Genomic DNA, 14,492 nt, shown 5'->3' with positions numbered 1-14,492 from the left:
TTGTTTTTGTATATCGCATACTACTGTTGGCTGAATTAGATCTACTCATACATCAATCGCGTCTGCAGCATGTTCAGTGCGTGGTAAGCCCGGGATGGTACATGGATCAAAAGTGGAAACGTAGAAGATAACAAGCCCTGCAGTCTCCTGGCCCGGTGAATGATCATGACTTAAAAAAGGAAGGCGTGACACCCTTAGCGGTAGAAGAGAGAACAGCAGACGGAAAAATAAAAACCAGAGAAACAAGGAAGATACTCAGCGACCGTTGGGGAAGTAGTAGCCACAGTGTGAAGAGGAGGTCTCACTCTACTGAATCTGACCGCATCTCACTTTTAGCACCATCGACTAGTCATGAGTCTAACCATCAGTCCTGGTCATCCGCTTGGTATCAAGCTTCTAATAAGTATATAATTGCTCACTAGAACAGCAACAACGCGCTCATCGGACTACTTGAACGAACGCAGTTCGGTGCCCATCTCGGCAGCACAAGAGAACTTCTGCAGATGGCGTTGCAGATTCACATCTAGGAGCTGTTCACCCATTTTCTTGTGACACTAGAAAACAAAATAAACAAAATTTTCGTCATGGCCGCTTGAAAAGACGGCGGCTTCGCGTACAAATGTTCACATCTGCGCAGAGGAGGCCTGATTGACCAAGGGCCGATTCCAGACAGATGAAGAAGCGACTCATTGCTTTGACATTCAATGTGAGCACTGAGGAAGATGGGTCGTGCGTGATATGGTAAGGAACCAGCGACCTTAGGAGCTGTGATACCGACTGTGCTGCGGAGGGTGTTCATTAGCTGAGTGTATCTCAGCTATTTCCATCAACTCACACGGGCAATCATATGGATGTTGAGCGTCGAATGGAGGATTCCGTTTTGCTCGTCACGTATTTGGCAAATCGTGCGTGGCCTGCATCTGTGTCTTGAGCGATCTTGCAGTCTACGAGGGACTAGAGCTGGATTTTGTCAGCAAAAGAGAGACTAGCTCAGACAGTGCGTCGTCCTGATGGTCGCAAGGGTGGACACCACGCACAGGTGGGAAGGATAATCTTTCGACATGTTAGTAGATGTGTATAAATGAGAAGCAGGTTACTCACCGAATGGCTCAGATCACCATAATCGAGCAGCTCACCTCATGATGTTTAAAGTTTCCTGATGGCCTCGATTAATAGGAGAAGTGCTAAATATAAGTAGACGGTCAGTACCGGTCAGTCTTCAGCAAAAGTGGTCCACCAAAGGAACACACGAGTCTCACTGGCAGAGCTGAGAGTATTGCTCAAAACAAGCACAGCCACCCGATTCGGTCCGATAACCGATATGGGTTTCTCACCAATTGAGAACTTGGTCTTGAAGCTTTGAAGGACAAGCATGTCGTCGAAGATCACTCAATGGTATGTTTTCTTATTAATATCGCTCAACCGGCCCCACTGAGTAATTCTGTCAAAGATCATTCAAATACGAACACTGTTCCTTGCTATGACACCCACGTTATTTGACGACTCCACCATGTCCACCGTTCTCTCTGACCCTTTCCTCCTATTAGTCGGAAAGTCCATCAGCTTTGTCTGACTTGGACATTGTCACCGTCCTCAAGGTTTCGTTCGTCATTAACTTTGGCTTGGTGAGCTACAGTTGACCTACCTCGAGTCATTAGTTAATGCTATCTTAGTGCTGGGTATATCTATAACTTTGGGGACATCGATACTTCGACTTTGAACAATCATGGATACCGACGATAGCCGGTCCAAAGGGACGGAGACGCGACTTTTGTTACGACGTGGCTGGAACGTCCTAGGCCTATAGCTTTTGTCATTCGTAACCCACCGGTGATTACTAAAACGTTGGAGAACAACCCGTGAGGCTTAGTTTGTGAGTACTCTCGTGCTTGAAGTTATATTCTTTCACTCAGGCCTTTGTTCAGTGCTCTGCTGTATACATGCCTGAGCTATGTATATGATTATAGTCGATCTTGCTCGTATTCTTGTACAGTTTTCTTTATAATACTGATATTCAATCTTATCCCAGAGGATTTACCATGATACAGCGTGATGGCGTCTATGAGTTACGATCAGTGCCGAATGAATAAGCAGATACATACGCCATGGGGGCTGCATGCAGGGTAGTTCACGGGTAACACCACTCGCTGAATCATATGCTACAGCTGCGCTTAACGATTTAGAACTGTGACGATGCAGGAGTAAATCACATTTATTCAACGGGATGCGATGTGACACTAGTACAGTACAGTACAACAAAGTATACGTATCACGCAGAAATAAGTAAGCAACACAGCGAGCGAAAACAACTAGAGATAAAGCAAATGGAATAATATATAGCGAATCGAGTCTAACTACACACCTATGTGAACAAATACAATCTGCTGCTCTAACGGAATCTTCTTGCGCAACGATTTCACGGACTTGTGTAGCGCTACTGCAGCCCGTGTGCAGTCCAATCTTTTTGAATCATCAATGAAGTTGCCGTAAAAAGCGGACACGACCTAGCGTGCAACCTCGTCGTCAACAGACCACATGGAACCGATCACACTGCGAAATCCGCAGAATTGTATAGCTGCAGCGAGATGGATTGACTCATCGGGACTCTTCTCATCGCCAACGGTAGTGTGGCAGGCCGATAAAAATGCGAACTGCGGGTCCTGCCAGTGGGATCGGATAATGTCCTTGATCATTAAAGGCCCGTCGCGCATGGCGAAAGAAGACTCAAACGGTTGTTTCCGATTCGGCATTCCATGGCAGGCAAGATGAAGCCACTGATTATGATCGAGTGCATTGAGTGCATTCTCGACTGTCGCGTTGGCATCCTCGAGGGATGTGAAGGAGACGATGGGAGCAACATGCTGAGCGACGGCGGCTAGCTCGGGAGCGACGCATTTGAGCTCACTGCCGTTCACCGGGTTGCCTTGACCGATAGCAACAAAATGTTGCGAGGACACATCTCGAGAAACCTGCCGTCTCGCACGAATGAGAGTCATCAAAGTGGGGGTGTAAGATGAGATGTAGATGTCAGACAAATTTTTCTTCTTCGGCTCGTATGGTCCTGCTGCATGGAGGGGAAGCAGCGTGAAATCCGCAGTGGGACACCACCATATACGCGAACCAGGGCAAACATTTGACTCCCTGAGAGCTTGGACAACGGGGCCAACAACATTATTCCAAAGCTTGCGAAGCATGCCGACAAGCTTGAGTTGATTATCAGAAGAACCAAACTGCTCTGTGAGTGTGTGGAAGTCGGAGGAGAATTCGGACACTTCAGCTTGTGTGATGTCAAGTGGAACATGAATAGGATCTTCCGCGTGACGGACGATCAATGCATCGCAGCCATATTGACTTGCATTAACGACGATGACTGGACCATCTTCAGCTGCCTTTTGAAGGTCAGAAAACAGTGGAGGCAGAAGAAAGCGTGAAAAGTCAGGGAGCATGCGGATGCGTGTGATGACATCATCCCATTGCATGGTCAGTTGACGGATTTGTGGAGACTGGTCTCTAGTCGACTGATCTAACGCGTTACGAAGGCAAAAGCTCAACCGTTTGAACTCTTCTGCCAAGGCCGTGCCGATGTCACCTGAACCAGAAAGTTCATCGAGCGGTGTGTTGAAGCGTGCCAACTGAGTCCAGAATACTGCACGACCTTGCTCCACCAGCTCCACGGCAGTCGTCAGCGCACCACGACGAACACTGCACGAAAAAGCATCTGTGGCGAGGGAAGAAACAGCCTCCCTGATGACGTCGAAGTGATGAGAAGAAGACGACAGGAGAGCAACTCGCTGGTCTAAGAATTTGAGCGCAACCTGATGAGCAAGCAATACAGACGGGTGATTGAGGACGTAGGCGGAGGCTGCCCATGACTTGGCAGCGAAAAGATGTGTGCGAGAGGCTGCATGGGCACCACTGAAAACCTCATATCGTGATATGTCCTTATTTAAGTTGCAATGCTGAATCATCATTCTTGCTGTCGGGATAGCATTAGATAGCCTGACATAGGTGATTCACCACCTGTGACTCCCACATAACGGCTGTAGTTACAGGTGATAATAAATAGGGTTCGCACCTGTAACACGAGGCAAATACAGTCAATCAGCGCCTCCTGCAATATCCCTCCAATAGCGAGGGACTTTTACATAGCGCTGTAGGACCCACAGGCTCATACCGGCACTAGGTGCCGCCGGCATAACGGCAAATGCCGTGACGTGTTGCTGACGTCGTTTAAGGTCCGAGCTCGCTGTGCGACACGATGAGCTACTACATTTCGATATCTCGCGCCCAGATGAACATATTGACGGCGGGTTTCCACGGCCCATGCGCGAGTGACCATTAACATACGTAGATCTGTCTTATGTGTCCATAGAATGTGTAAATTAAGCTATACTACTGCTCATCGGCGTGATCATGAAGTTCCAGTCGCGAGAGATCATCAGCAACACGGAGCACATCTTGCAAACTTCTGGATGCCTCCTCTTCCACCTCCTCTTCCTGCTCCTCCTCATCTAACTCATCCGGAGTATCCGGCGCCGCTGCAGGTCGTCTAATGTTATCAAAAGGTAAGTGTTCTACCAGCAATTGTGATGGGATCTGCGCGTTCGGTGTGCTGGAGCTTTCTCCGAGACCTGTATTAGTGCTTATACCTGGGGATATTGTCCCGGTGAAGCCAGGAAGTGTCGATATCTCATGGACCCGCTTTAGGTGGCGTGAGTTGAACCGTCCTCGGACATTTCGATGTATAGCGACTTGATGGGCAAGAGTTGGACTGACAGCCTTCAACTGATCCTCGCACGCCCGCAGGTATTTGTCTTCGTCTCGGATGTATGTCACTAGGCGCCGTACCTCCACGTTCAAGCGTTGAATTTCCTCCCGCGCCCGGCACATCTTGAAATACAGGTCCATCGCCCTGTGAGCAACAGGCGATGCCCAAGGCCGTTGAGACACGTCTGCACGTGTGTCGCGTAAGAGGTCAAAGTCGGCTAGAAACGCATACTCCACGACCTCGTCCCACTTAAGCGTTTTGCGGGGAGGGTGCATTGCCTCGGCGATGGCATTGTATGTGTTGAGGGCACTTCGGATGGCGATGGAGCGTGTTTGTAATGCCTTGGCGATGTGTTTACGTAGCTTGTAGCCTTGAGTGATATTAGAATCGACACGCAAGCAAGACATCGTCTAAACAAACTCACCTGTAGCTGCCCGGTTCATCCTCGTCAGTTCAAATATGCGCGCGACTATCAGTCCTTCGAGGCGATCTAATGCACGTTGGTACTTCCTATGAGCAACGAGCCTCCCCACCCTCTGCCAATCTGCATCCTCAGGGGTCCAGCGCATCGTGATCTCGAGTTTGCGTTCGAGTGCTTGAACAAGTTTTGAATTCCTCTCGTGGTCCTCGACAGTGTGACGTCGTGCAGTCTCCGCTTTGCGGGTATCTCGCATCTGAATGTCATATGACGCGGCCTCATGGTGAGAATAGACCTGAAAGGCTTCCATCGCAGCATTAAGAGCCTCTCTAAGCGAATGAAGTGTCAGTGAACACAAGACTCGTATACCTTGGAAGCTACACTCACTCGCTTGCGGTGAAATTTACCAACTTCTGCCAATACTCCATCTGCAAGGTCTCATCTTCGGGTTCTCGCGTTAGACCTTGGAGGTAGGTCTTCTCTTCCTCTAGCCAGCGCTCAAAAATGCTCTCATCCATGAGTCTCAGGTCTTGCATGAGCTTCGGTAGAGTTGTGTCGCCATCGTTCAAGATGTCCAGTGCTTGTTTGTAGTTAGAGTACAAAAAATTGGCTAATACGATGATTATGTCAGCTAACGTTCGATTTATGTACTAGTTATACTTACAAAGATTAGCGTAGACCTCAAAATCGTCGTTGTGCTCGAAATAACAGTCGATAGCCTGCTGCCGATGGAATACACTCGCATAGCGTAGCGCAGATGCCAGCGAATTCGATTTCGAGAACGTTCATTCACACGTTTCGAGATCCTCGAGGCCCAGACCCTTGATGTACGTTGTGAGTGAAAACAGCTGGCACAAGCGCCTGTGAGCATGTCCGTGGAAGGCGCCAACCAGGCAGGTGTGTTGAAGCGAGCGTGCGAGCGGTCCAAGGGAGCTGTTGTCGAGTGTCGTCTTAAACTGGCAACCAATGTCGTACCCACTTCCTAATTGTTTCCCGAATACGTCCAGCAACTTTGCAACGACAGCAAGGGGATACTTTGCACTATCCAAACACTCATTAATAGCTGAGAAAACGATAGGCACTACTTACAGTTCACCGCTCTGTACCATGTCCGCGACAAGTAACATAAATCCGTGACGGCAAACAGCCACGAATATACCTGTTTCGTCGTATATCCCCCACGCTTTCTTTGTTTTAGCGTCGTCCATATTTTTCCATCGTCCAGCGCAAGAGTCTTCAGTGGCTGCATCTTCCTCGTCACCTACAGCTGTTGTCGTTTCGGACTCTCGAGAATACCGGTCTACAAATGCACGAGGTAGGTACCGGTCACTCGTGAATTGTTGGCCCGTAGGAACTTCAGACGAGGGAGCGAGAGAGTCGTCGGTGTCATGGTCTAAAGACCTCCGCAGGACTCGTTTTAAAGAGTCGTTACCGTCCATAGAATATAATAATCTGAATGTTAGTGCTTCTTCGTCAGTGAGTTCATATGTGCATGTAGGGCACGCGTGTTTAAGGCGCCAGTCAGGTGAGTTGCGCTGAAGCGATTCGGCTACGATATCTGCCACAGAGCGTCGAATTTGAAGATATGTGTCGAACGCGATAGAAAATTGACGTGAGAGATGTCTATGAAATTCCACCTGCATATGATCAGCACAATAACTAGAGAAATTAAAATAGTTACCCCATGCAAGTCGCACACGGTTTTCACGAAAGCTTGAATAGACAAATGAGGACTTCTAAGATGCGCGACACGGTATAAGTCAAGAGCTTCTGTAGTGATTCCTACAGTTGGTGATATCGGCGAACACGGCATGACACCTTGACACACCATTGCAGAGCAGATGGTGGCGTCTATTGGTAAGATTCGAAGAGTCACTTTCGAAGCGTCTAATACAATGAGTCACGCCGACATCAATATTAAAAGTAAGCAAACAACAACAAGATCACTCACAGAACACGTCAATAACACTAATTGACCATTCACCATAGTCCGAGTTGCTCTCCAGCTCCTCATTCCGCAATCTCTCAAAAAAACTCTTGAACTCTTCCTTCGATTTTGCCAGGCTCCAGGCAAGGTAAGCGTCGATCATCGCAGGCATCTGCTCTGTAAACGCCTGGTTTCTGCGGAGGATGCGATCACGACGCGTGCGGTTATCCACGCGTCGAACACGATTGTTTCTGTTCACGAAGGTATGTGACTCACATATCAATAGTCAACACTCACCGACACTTACGTTTTCCAGAAGTCTCCCAACACCTCTCTTGCAAGGTCAGCAAATTCGCCACCAGCGTGACTGATGGCAATCGATTCAGTCCCATTCCAGACATCGCCGAAGCTATCATCGCAGCCTTCCTGCCAATCTTCAATGGTGGCATTTTTGTCCTCTTTGAGTGCTTCGAGAGCACGACGCTCATCCGAACTCATGGCTTTACAAGAGGTGAGTTTTTTTTTGTCGAGTATTTCAATTAAGATTAGATACCTTGCAGACGTGCTTTCCGTCGCTCATTGGACCTTGCTGCCTGCTCCACCAAGTCCCGGTGCTTGAGCACCTTCGATACACTGCTGTTGACCGGCAGCCCATTTTTATTCTTCGACGGTCCAATGTGCCGGATAGATCGCAGGGAGAGCTTACTTCGAATTCACTGGCGTCCTATGGTATTTCGCATTATCTACAGATTCTTCGTGTTAGTAAGGAATATCTTTTCGTTTCACGTGACTGATATGATCGGTAGTGTCGCAAAGGGTCCCTATACATCATCACATCTGCCATGTCCAGCCATCCATCAACTCGCTCTGACTCCCAAGCAGGTGATCACATTCAAGATCTACAGAATTTGCTCGATCGTATGAGCCTAGCAGGTAGGTATTTCTTCTAACATCCCCAAAATACTGTCTACTCACATCACTTATCATAGATTCATCGGTCGGTACTGTTACTTGGAAGCGCAAGACTACAGAAGAGTCTATCACGCTCTCAAGAACCTCGTGCGTGCAATCCACGCACAACACCATTCCCGATGGACGGATCGTGCCTCTTCCTACCACTTTGACAGCTCAAACACCCTCGCATCCGGTGTCAATCCCCTCCCATGTTCCGCTTGCTCCAACCCCAGACGAGATCCGCCCACCACAAGCTGGGCTCAAGCCCGAGGGCTTCTGGGTCATCATTGTTGGGCAAGAAGTCGGTGTATTTTATTGTTGGTCAGTGTTACACACTCTCTTTTACTTATAATCACAATGTTTATCTTAGGGCTGATGTTGCGGAACGAACAAATTTTGTTAGCGGGAGTATTCAGAAACGATACCCATCTTTCCAGCAAGCTCTTCACGCATACACCGTCAAGTATAACGAACGCAGCGTCCATGCAGTTCCGATTCCGGGTGGCCCATTCTGGCCTATGAACTTGCCTGTATCCCCAGCATCTCCCCCGCCCCCTGCATCTCCCACATTGTCTATAGACTCGGATGACTTGTGGTCGCAAGTAGAAGACCTGTCGGACACCATGAGTCAATATAAATTTGAATCTACGTAGTCTAGTTTGCGAATGGTACTTATAATTAGAGTAAAGAAATTGAATTTGCCTTACTCTTACTGTTGTGATGCGGCTGATAAAGATTATGTGTTGGCCATGTGAGAGTGAGAAGGAACTTGCGGTACTGGGAAGTGAGAGTGAGAAGGAACCTGCGGTACTGGGAACGGATCAGGAGTAGATGGCTCGTACTGTTATGATGCGGCTGATAAATATTATGTGTGGTGGCCATATGAGAGTGAGAAGGAACCTGCGGTACTGGGAAGTGAGAGTGAGAAGGAACCTGCGTGATTGGGAACGGATCAGAAGTATGTTGTTGTTGCTGCTGCCCTTAGAGGGGTATTCCGATTAGCAAGTGCATCACATTATGCAAACGAGTATCCTAAACATCATAAATGCTCTACACTACTCAACACACATTTTTCCAGCTTCGGCTTGATAATGTATATCGTGTTCAAGTGACTGAAGCATTCTGCGTCTTCAAATTTTTGCTATAGGGTGTTATTCACAGTCCCGAGCATCCGAGAATGAAAGTTCACTATAAGTTCACTATAAGTTCGCTATAAGTTCACCATAAGTTCGCCATAAGTTCGCCATAAGTTCGCCATAAGTTCGCTATTGTTCACTATTGTTCACTATAAGTTCGCTACGTGACTAGGCATTCACACTGTGTCTGATGTTGAGATGCTCGGAGCTACATTCACAATATGTATACTACTAGTTACAGACGGTGTCTACAACTAATTTGACTTCGAAAAATTTCACCTCTGATGTGACACTAACCAGTAAATCATATAGTAATATTGTATCGTACTTCAGGCGTTCCCTGCAATACGGGCAATGAGTGTGCACGACATCCTTGATACTTTCCAGCAGTGATCTACCCTCTGAAGCATGCTGTGCACACTGCTCGACAAATATAGCGTGCTCCCCCTTGCTCAGAGCGCGACGAAGTGCTTCATTGTATGCCTCATTCCACATTTCTTCAGACAGCCACTCCTTTCGCCACTGCCCGACGAGGATCTCAAGCGTTTGCAGTGACGGAGAGTCACAGGCACAGGGTAAATCGCTGTCCATTGTGAGGATAGATTCGTCAGGATCGAATGAACGATCATAACACGATTCTTCATCAATCGCTTGCAGCGAGGGAGAGTTGCGAGGAGAAGGCAGATTGGCGTCTGCGAGATAAGGTAGATCGTCATTCGCGAGCACGGCTTCGGTAGCATCACACTCGGAATCGTTACGGTCCAAGGTGAGCACGGCTTTGGTGGCGTCATACTGAGAATAATAGTCTTCATGGTCCGAGGCAGTGACAGGCGTGTCATGCGCTTCGCAAGATAGAACCCTTTTTTTCCTGTGCAAAAGTCGGTTAGTGAGTCTAGCACACTCCTATAGTTAGGCATTCTCACCTTGCCCTATTCCTAAAATAAATTATATAGCGCACATAAGACTTAGGAAATAGGTATGAACTCACTGAGCAACTCGAATGCGAGCCTTCTCGTTTCGAGCATCTCGCACTCTGCAGTGAGGGCAGGTAAACAGGATTCACCAGTGACTAAGGACGTTAAACTCACCCTGGCTTCGCAAGCCAGCGCTCTGTGGCTATCCGCTGCTTCGACGCGGGACTGCAGGATCTGCTCTTGCCTTGGCGAGCCTTGGAAAATATGTTAGATAGTCCAGCCTTTAACGTGAGTTTGAACTTACCATGTCGTTGAAAAAATGAAGGAAGGAGAGATGACCTGGGGTCATCCCTAGGTATATGGTCAAGATCATCAATAAAATGGTTGACAATGCTGCGAGATCTGATTGAAAGGCACGGAGTAGGATTCTGTAGGATTGCCGCTTGTGCGGTCATCTTGATTACTAATTCATCTAAATTAGGGAACCGTTGTAGACTGTTATAGGTCCAAGTATACTACCGCAGCAAAGACTTAACAGTTCTCATTGTCTGCAAGCAAGATGGTAATCTTCCTGGTCCCTCCCCTCCATTCTCACCAGCCCCAGAGTACGTCGTATAAGTACATGTCAGTCCTTCAATGGGGCAGGAAGCCCAGGCCCTGGCACCTCAGTGAAACAGTCGAGTGGTGGAGCGCACAGCGCGTTCCATTTCAACCCAGGAGGCACCCACTGCCTCTACTTGGCACGCAGCGCGTTCCATTTCAACCAGGGAGGAGAATCCTACCTCCACCAAGTGCACGGCGCATTCCATTTCAACCGAGGAGGATACCTCTGCCTCCACTGCATGCATGGCGTGTTCCATTTCAACCCAGAAGGCACCCACTGCCTCTACGTGGCGTGCGGCGCGTTCCATTTCAACCGGGAAGGTGAGTCTACGTCTGCTATAGGACGATAGACCCTTCGGCTTATGGAAGGTCTGTCCGCATCCCACATAGGACGATAGACCCTTCGGCTCATGGAAGGTCTGTCCGTATCCTCCATAGGACAATAGACCCTTTGGTTCTTGGAAGGTCTGGCCGCATCCTCCATAGGACGATAGACCCTTTGGTTCTTGGAAGGTCTGGCCGCATCCCACATAGGACGATAGACCCTTCGGCTCATGGAAGGTCTGTCCGCATCCTCCATAGGATGATAGACCCTTCATCTGTCTGCATCCTCCATAGGACGGTAGACCCTTCGGCTCATGGAAGGTCTGTCTGCATCCTCCATAGGACGATAGATCCTTCGGCTTGTGGTAGGTCTGATCAGTACCGATCTGCACTGCCTCTGAGATGCACATGTGACCTTAGCCGCGGTTTCAAATGAATATCAACCTCAAGATCTTACACTGATTCCACTGGATCTTTTCTCTCAGAAACCGGCTGGCAATGATAGGATTTTTGTGACGCGACACGCGTTGTTTATTTGCCATGGAGTCTGTTACAATAACATGTAACCGAGAAACCCCTCCTACGGAGGTCATCATGACCTTAGCCCCTATCCCACCATATGCACCGTCTTGGAAGACTTACCGACTCAACGGAGACTCGTAGAGACGCCTAGAACGGCCTGGATGCCGTTAGATGACCTAGACCAGCCTAGGCTACATCTGATCGGACCTAGATGGTCCTCGACCCGGATCATGAGGAAGCTCTGCCTCATGGTCAGAAGACAAGCCGCATGCCTCAGCATGCGCAGTTAGACTCAAAGGCATGCTACGCCTTGAGGACAGATAAGAGAGGCATGGTAAGCCTCATGTATAGATAATCAACCGCATGGCATCAGATAAGATGCCCTTGTATAGACACACTTACATCTACCTACCGAACGTAGTATTGGTCTGTGCACACGGACGACAGTATATAGAGCAGACAGAATCATGTATATTCCCTACTTGATTCTACTAGGTTTTCATCAGAACTTCCTCTGTGTGATCATCCCAATCACTCAGTCTAAGCCGCACCTTAAGGAAAGCCGACGCTACCTTAAGTGGAACCCCCGAACCTCTCATTCGAGAGAAGATCCCCGTCTCTCCAGTAGCGAGCCCGCTATCAGATTAGGCAATCCGCCTAGGGAGAGCTCGAACTATCCTAGTCCGTAACAGAGTCCATCACATGTCAATGCGCACATTTTTTATTGGTTTAAACTTCGCGTCTACACTTACAGAGTTTCTGCTCACAGTTTCAAATATGAGCTACCTATATTCAGCTGACGATTTTGATGCCAACGGCAACTTTATCTCAACCGGCCGGTTTTTGGATCTGCTAGCTAGAGGTGAAGATACGCCACCCAGTGGTGAAGGTGGTAGTCATATTCGCTTGATTAACAATATCAACTGGAACGATCCCTCGTTGTACACCATGCCGCTTACCGATGATGAAATTGCAGCTCTCACTCACGACATAGCGGCCACAAACCACCCCCTTCCAGAGTTGCCTCCCCCCACACATGTTGCTGGCGCGAGCACCTCCCCTGCTCACACGCCCTCACCTAAGCCCTCTGAAATCCATGATCAAGGCCCGGTAAGTCCCACCCAGTCAGAGGTGTCGGACACCAGTCGAGAGGTGCCAGAGTTACTCTAACGCGAAGCAAACACGTCCACATGGGCAGCACGAAACCCAACGCGAGCCACCATCCGTCCTCGGACACCGCCCCCTCGACTGACAGATGCCCAGAAGGCGTCTCGAAAGATCAAGAGAGACCAAACGACGGAGAAAAGGAAGCGCTTACATAATGCTGTCGCTGAATACCTGGAGGAACAACGAGTGAAGATCGAAGCGCTCTTGCGAGCTCATAGTGTGACTCCCAAGGCAATCAACGACATCATCGGGGGTCAGACACATTATCGCAATTCTCGCAAGATGCAGGTGAAAAACGCCCTTGTTCACGCTAAGTCAAAGGAGATGAATGCAGGTACGTAAAATACATATGTTTGATGGTACCGCAAAGCTTATATCATGTCAATTAGACCTACCTGTAGGGTCTCGATATTCGTTGGCAGAGCTCCGCGAAATGGTCGCAAGTGACCCCAAGATGAAAGACTTGACGAGGGAACAAGAGGCCGCCTACATTTCAGCACTCGACGAGCATCGTGAAAAAAAATCGGCTGGTGTTCGGTCGAACAATATAGCAGCTGCGCGTGATGTTGTAGCTACGACGGATAGGATTGTCAAAGAGGTGAGTTTGCCCGAACCTGGACTACAATGAACTCAACTCATACTTTACTCTCTCAAAGCTGGACGACCTGCGAGTTCGGACTGGCGTCTATGCAACGTTATTTGTCGTTCGCGGTCACATTAACGACACAGTTCAAAGTGCGATGCATGGGACCGATAACTCAGAAGACTTCTGGGAGGACGTATACGAGCATCCTATGGCTGATTTCCTCAGGCAATATGAGCAATGGGCGTGCACCCAGAATCAAAGTGCGCATTTCACATTTTTGTATACTACCAGCCTATTCAATATCCTGCAGATCTTAATGAACGGGACTCTTTGGAAATGGTACGGAAGCAGGTACGTAAAATGATTATCCGTGGTCTTGGTGAGTGAGATCTTGTTTTGTACGTGCTGTCCTCGATTAACGTCGTTTGTAGTCGAGGTGACCGGAAAAAAGGATATCGGGATGAATTATCATAACTATGAAACAGCCATTGTCGAGACATACGGGGTACGCCTGGTGGGGTGGCCCCATGGTGTTAATTTTATTAGCCCCTCGAACATCGGGACTGTGGGCGACATTCGCAAGCTGCGAGATGCACTGAAGGCCCGAACATGCTACTGGACTGTTCTCTCACCAGCGGAAATCAAAGCTCACACTGCCGAACTCGAAGCGCGCTGTTCAGCCGGAGATGTCGTTCGCAAGCCGCGAAAAAAGCGTTCGGATGCTGGGGTACCTCGGAAACGTAAAGCTGCAACTAGCACAGGTCCTAGTAAGGAGAACCAAAGGACGTTGAAAAGAGCAAAAAGGAATTCTGCCCAGCTTCCTCGAGGTCCAAAAAGTGCTGAGTTTGTCCAGTCGTCTGATGAAGAAGGGGGTGACGACGAGTAGTAGTAGTTTATATTACCTTAGTCTAGTCTACAGACCAATACAACTCAGTCGCGCATCTTAGTCATTGCCTGTGCACGGGCCGTCGAAACCCGTCGTCAATACGTTCATCTGGGCGCGAGATATCAAGATGTGGGAGCTCATCGTGTCACACAGCGAGCTCGGACCTTAAACGACGTCAGCAACACGTCACGGCATTTGCCGTTATGCCGGCGGCACCTAGTGCCGGTATGAGCTGTGGGTCCTACAGCGCTATGTAAAAGTCCCTTGCTATTGGAGGGATATTGCAG

General features: G+C 48.7%; 6 protein-coding genes across 6 annotated transcripts; 2 read left to right on the top strand and 4 right to left on the bottom strand.

Moving 5' to 3' along the window:
• Positions 1–2,138: 2,138 nt before the first annotated feature.
• HD556DRAFT_980167 (CHAT domain-containing protein) lies at positions 2,139–3,994 on the bottom strand. Its single transcript, XM_041312188.1, has one exon. It carries the CDS (start codon positions 3,969–3,971, stop codon positions 2,505–2,507), a length of 1,467 nt encoding a protein of 488 aa, XP_041154680.1. The 5' UTR covers positions 3,972–3,994; the 3' UTR covers positions 2,139–2,504.
• Positions 3,995–4,392: 398 nt separating this feature from the next.
• On the bottom strand, positions 4,393–7,611 carry HD556DRAFT_1448814 (uncharacterized protein; the record flags this gene model as incomplete). The annotated part of the gene is made up of 9 exons (XM_041307498.1): positions 4,393–5,138; positions 5,193–5,515; positions 5,574–5,796; positions 5,851–5,924; positions 5,982–6,227; positions 6,276–6,823; positions 6,868–7,073; positions 7,138–7,364; positions 7,421–7,611. 9 exons carry the CDS (start codon positions 7,609–7,611, stop codon positions 4,393–4,395), a joined length of 2,784 nt encoding a protein of 927 aa, XP_041154679.1.
• A 344-nt stretch (positions 7,612–7,955) lies between these two features.
• HD556DRAFT_1448813 (uncharacterized protein) lies at positions 7,956–8,720 on the top strand (the record flags this gene model as incomplete). The annotated part of the gene is made up of 3 exons (XM_041307497.1): positions 7,956–8,046; positions 8,103–8,388; positions 8,438–8,720. The coding sequence occupies 3 exons, from the start codon at positions 7,956–7,958 to the stop codon at positions 8,718–8,720; spliced, it is 660 nt and encodes a 219-aa protein (XP_041154678.1).
• A 714-nt stretch (positions 8,721–9,434) lies between these two features.
• HD556DRAFT_1448812 (uncharacterized protein) lies at positions 9,435–10,466 on the bottom strand (the record flags this gene model as incomplete). The annotated part of the gene is made up of 5 exons (XM_041307496.1): positions 9,435–10,071; positions 10,127–10,138; positions 10,192–10,236; positions 10,292–10,371; positions 10,422–10,466. The coding sequence occupies 5 exons, from the start codon at positions 10,464–10,466 to the stop codon at positions 9,435–9,437; spliced, it is 819 nt and encodes a 272-aa protein (XP_041154677.1).
• A 316-nt stretch (positions 10,467–10,782) lies between these two features.
• Positions 10,783–11,454, bottom strand: HD556DRAFT_1448811 (uncharacterized protein; the record flags this gene model as incomplete). The annotated part of the gene is made up of 1 exon (XM_041307495.1): positions 10,783–11,454. The coding sequence occupies one exon, from the start codon at positions 11,452–11,454 to the stop codon at positions 10,783–10,785; it is 672 nt and encodes a 223-aa protein (XP_041154676.1).
• A 1,297-nt stretch (positions 11,455–12,751) lies between these two features.
• HD556DRAFT_1246892 (uncharacterized protein) lies at positions 12,752–14,205 on the top strand (the record flags this gene model as incomplete). The annotated part of the gene is made up of 4 exons (XM_041298645.1): positions 12,752–13,067; positions 13,135–13,331; positions 13,390–13,598; positions 13,704–14,205. Coding segments are annotated over 4 exons (1,224 nt in total), but the record flags the coding sequence as incomplete, so codon positions are not given.
• Between the last annotated feature and the right edge of the window lie 287 nt (positions 14,206–14,492).

This window comes from Suillus plorans (assembly GCF_016647745.1).
Source record: "Suillus plorans strain S12 chromosome Unknown HD556scaffold_80, whole genome shotgun sequence".
NCBI lineage: Eukaryota > Fungi > Basidiomycota > Agaricomycetes > Boletales > Suillaceae > Suillus > Suillus plorans.
Note: the sequence above shows the minus strand (reverse complement) of the source record. Positions and strands in the feature narration are given on the sequence as shown.

Coding starts and splice junctions, on each gene's coding strand:
- HD556DRAFT_980167 (XM_041312188.1), bottom strand. CDS start 3,971: ATGATGATTCAGCATTGCAACTTAAATAAGGACATATCACGATATGAG.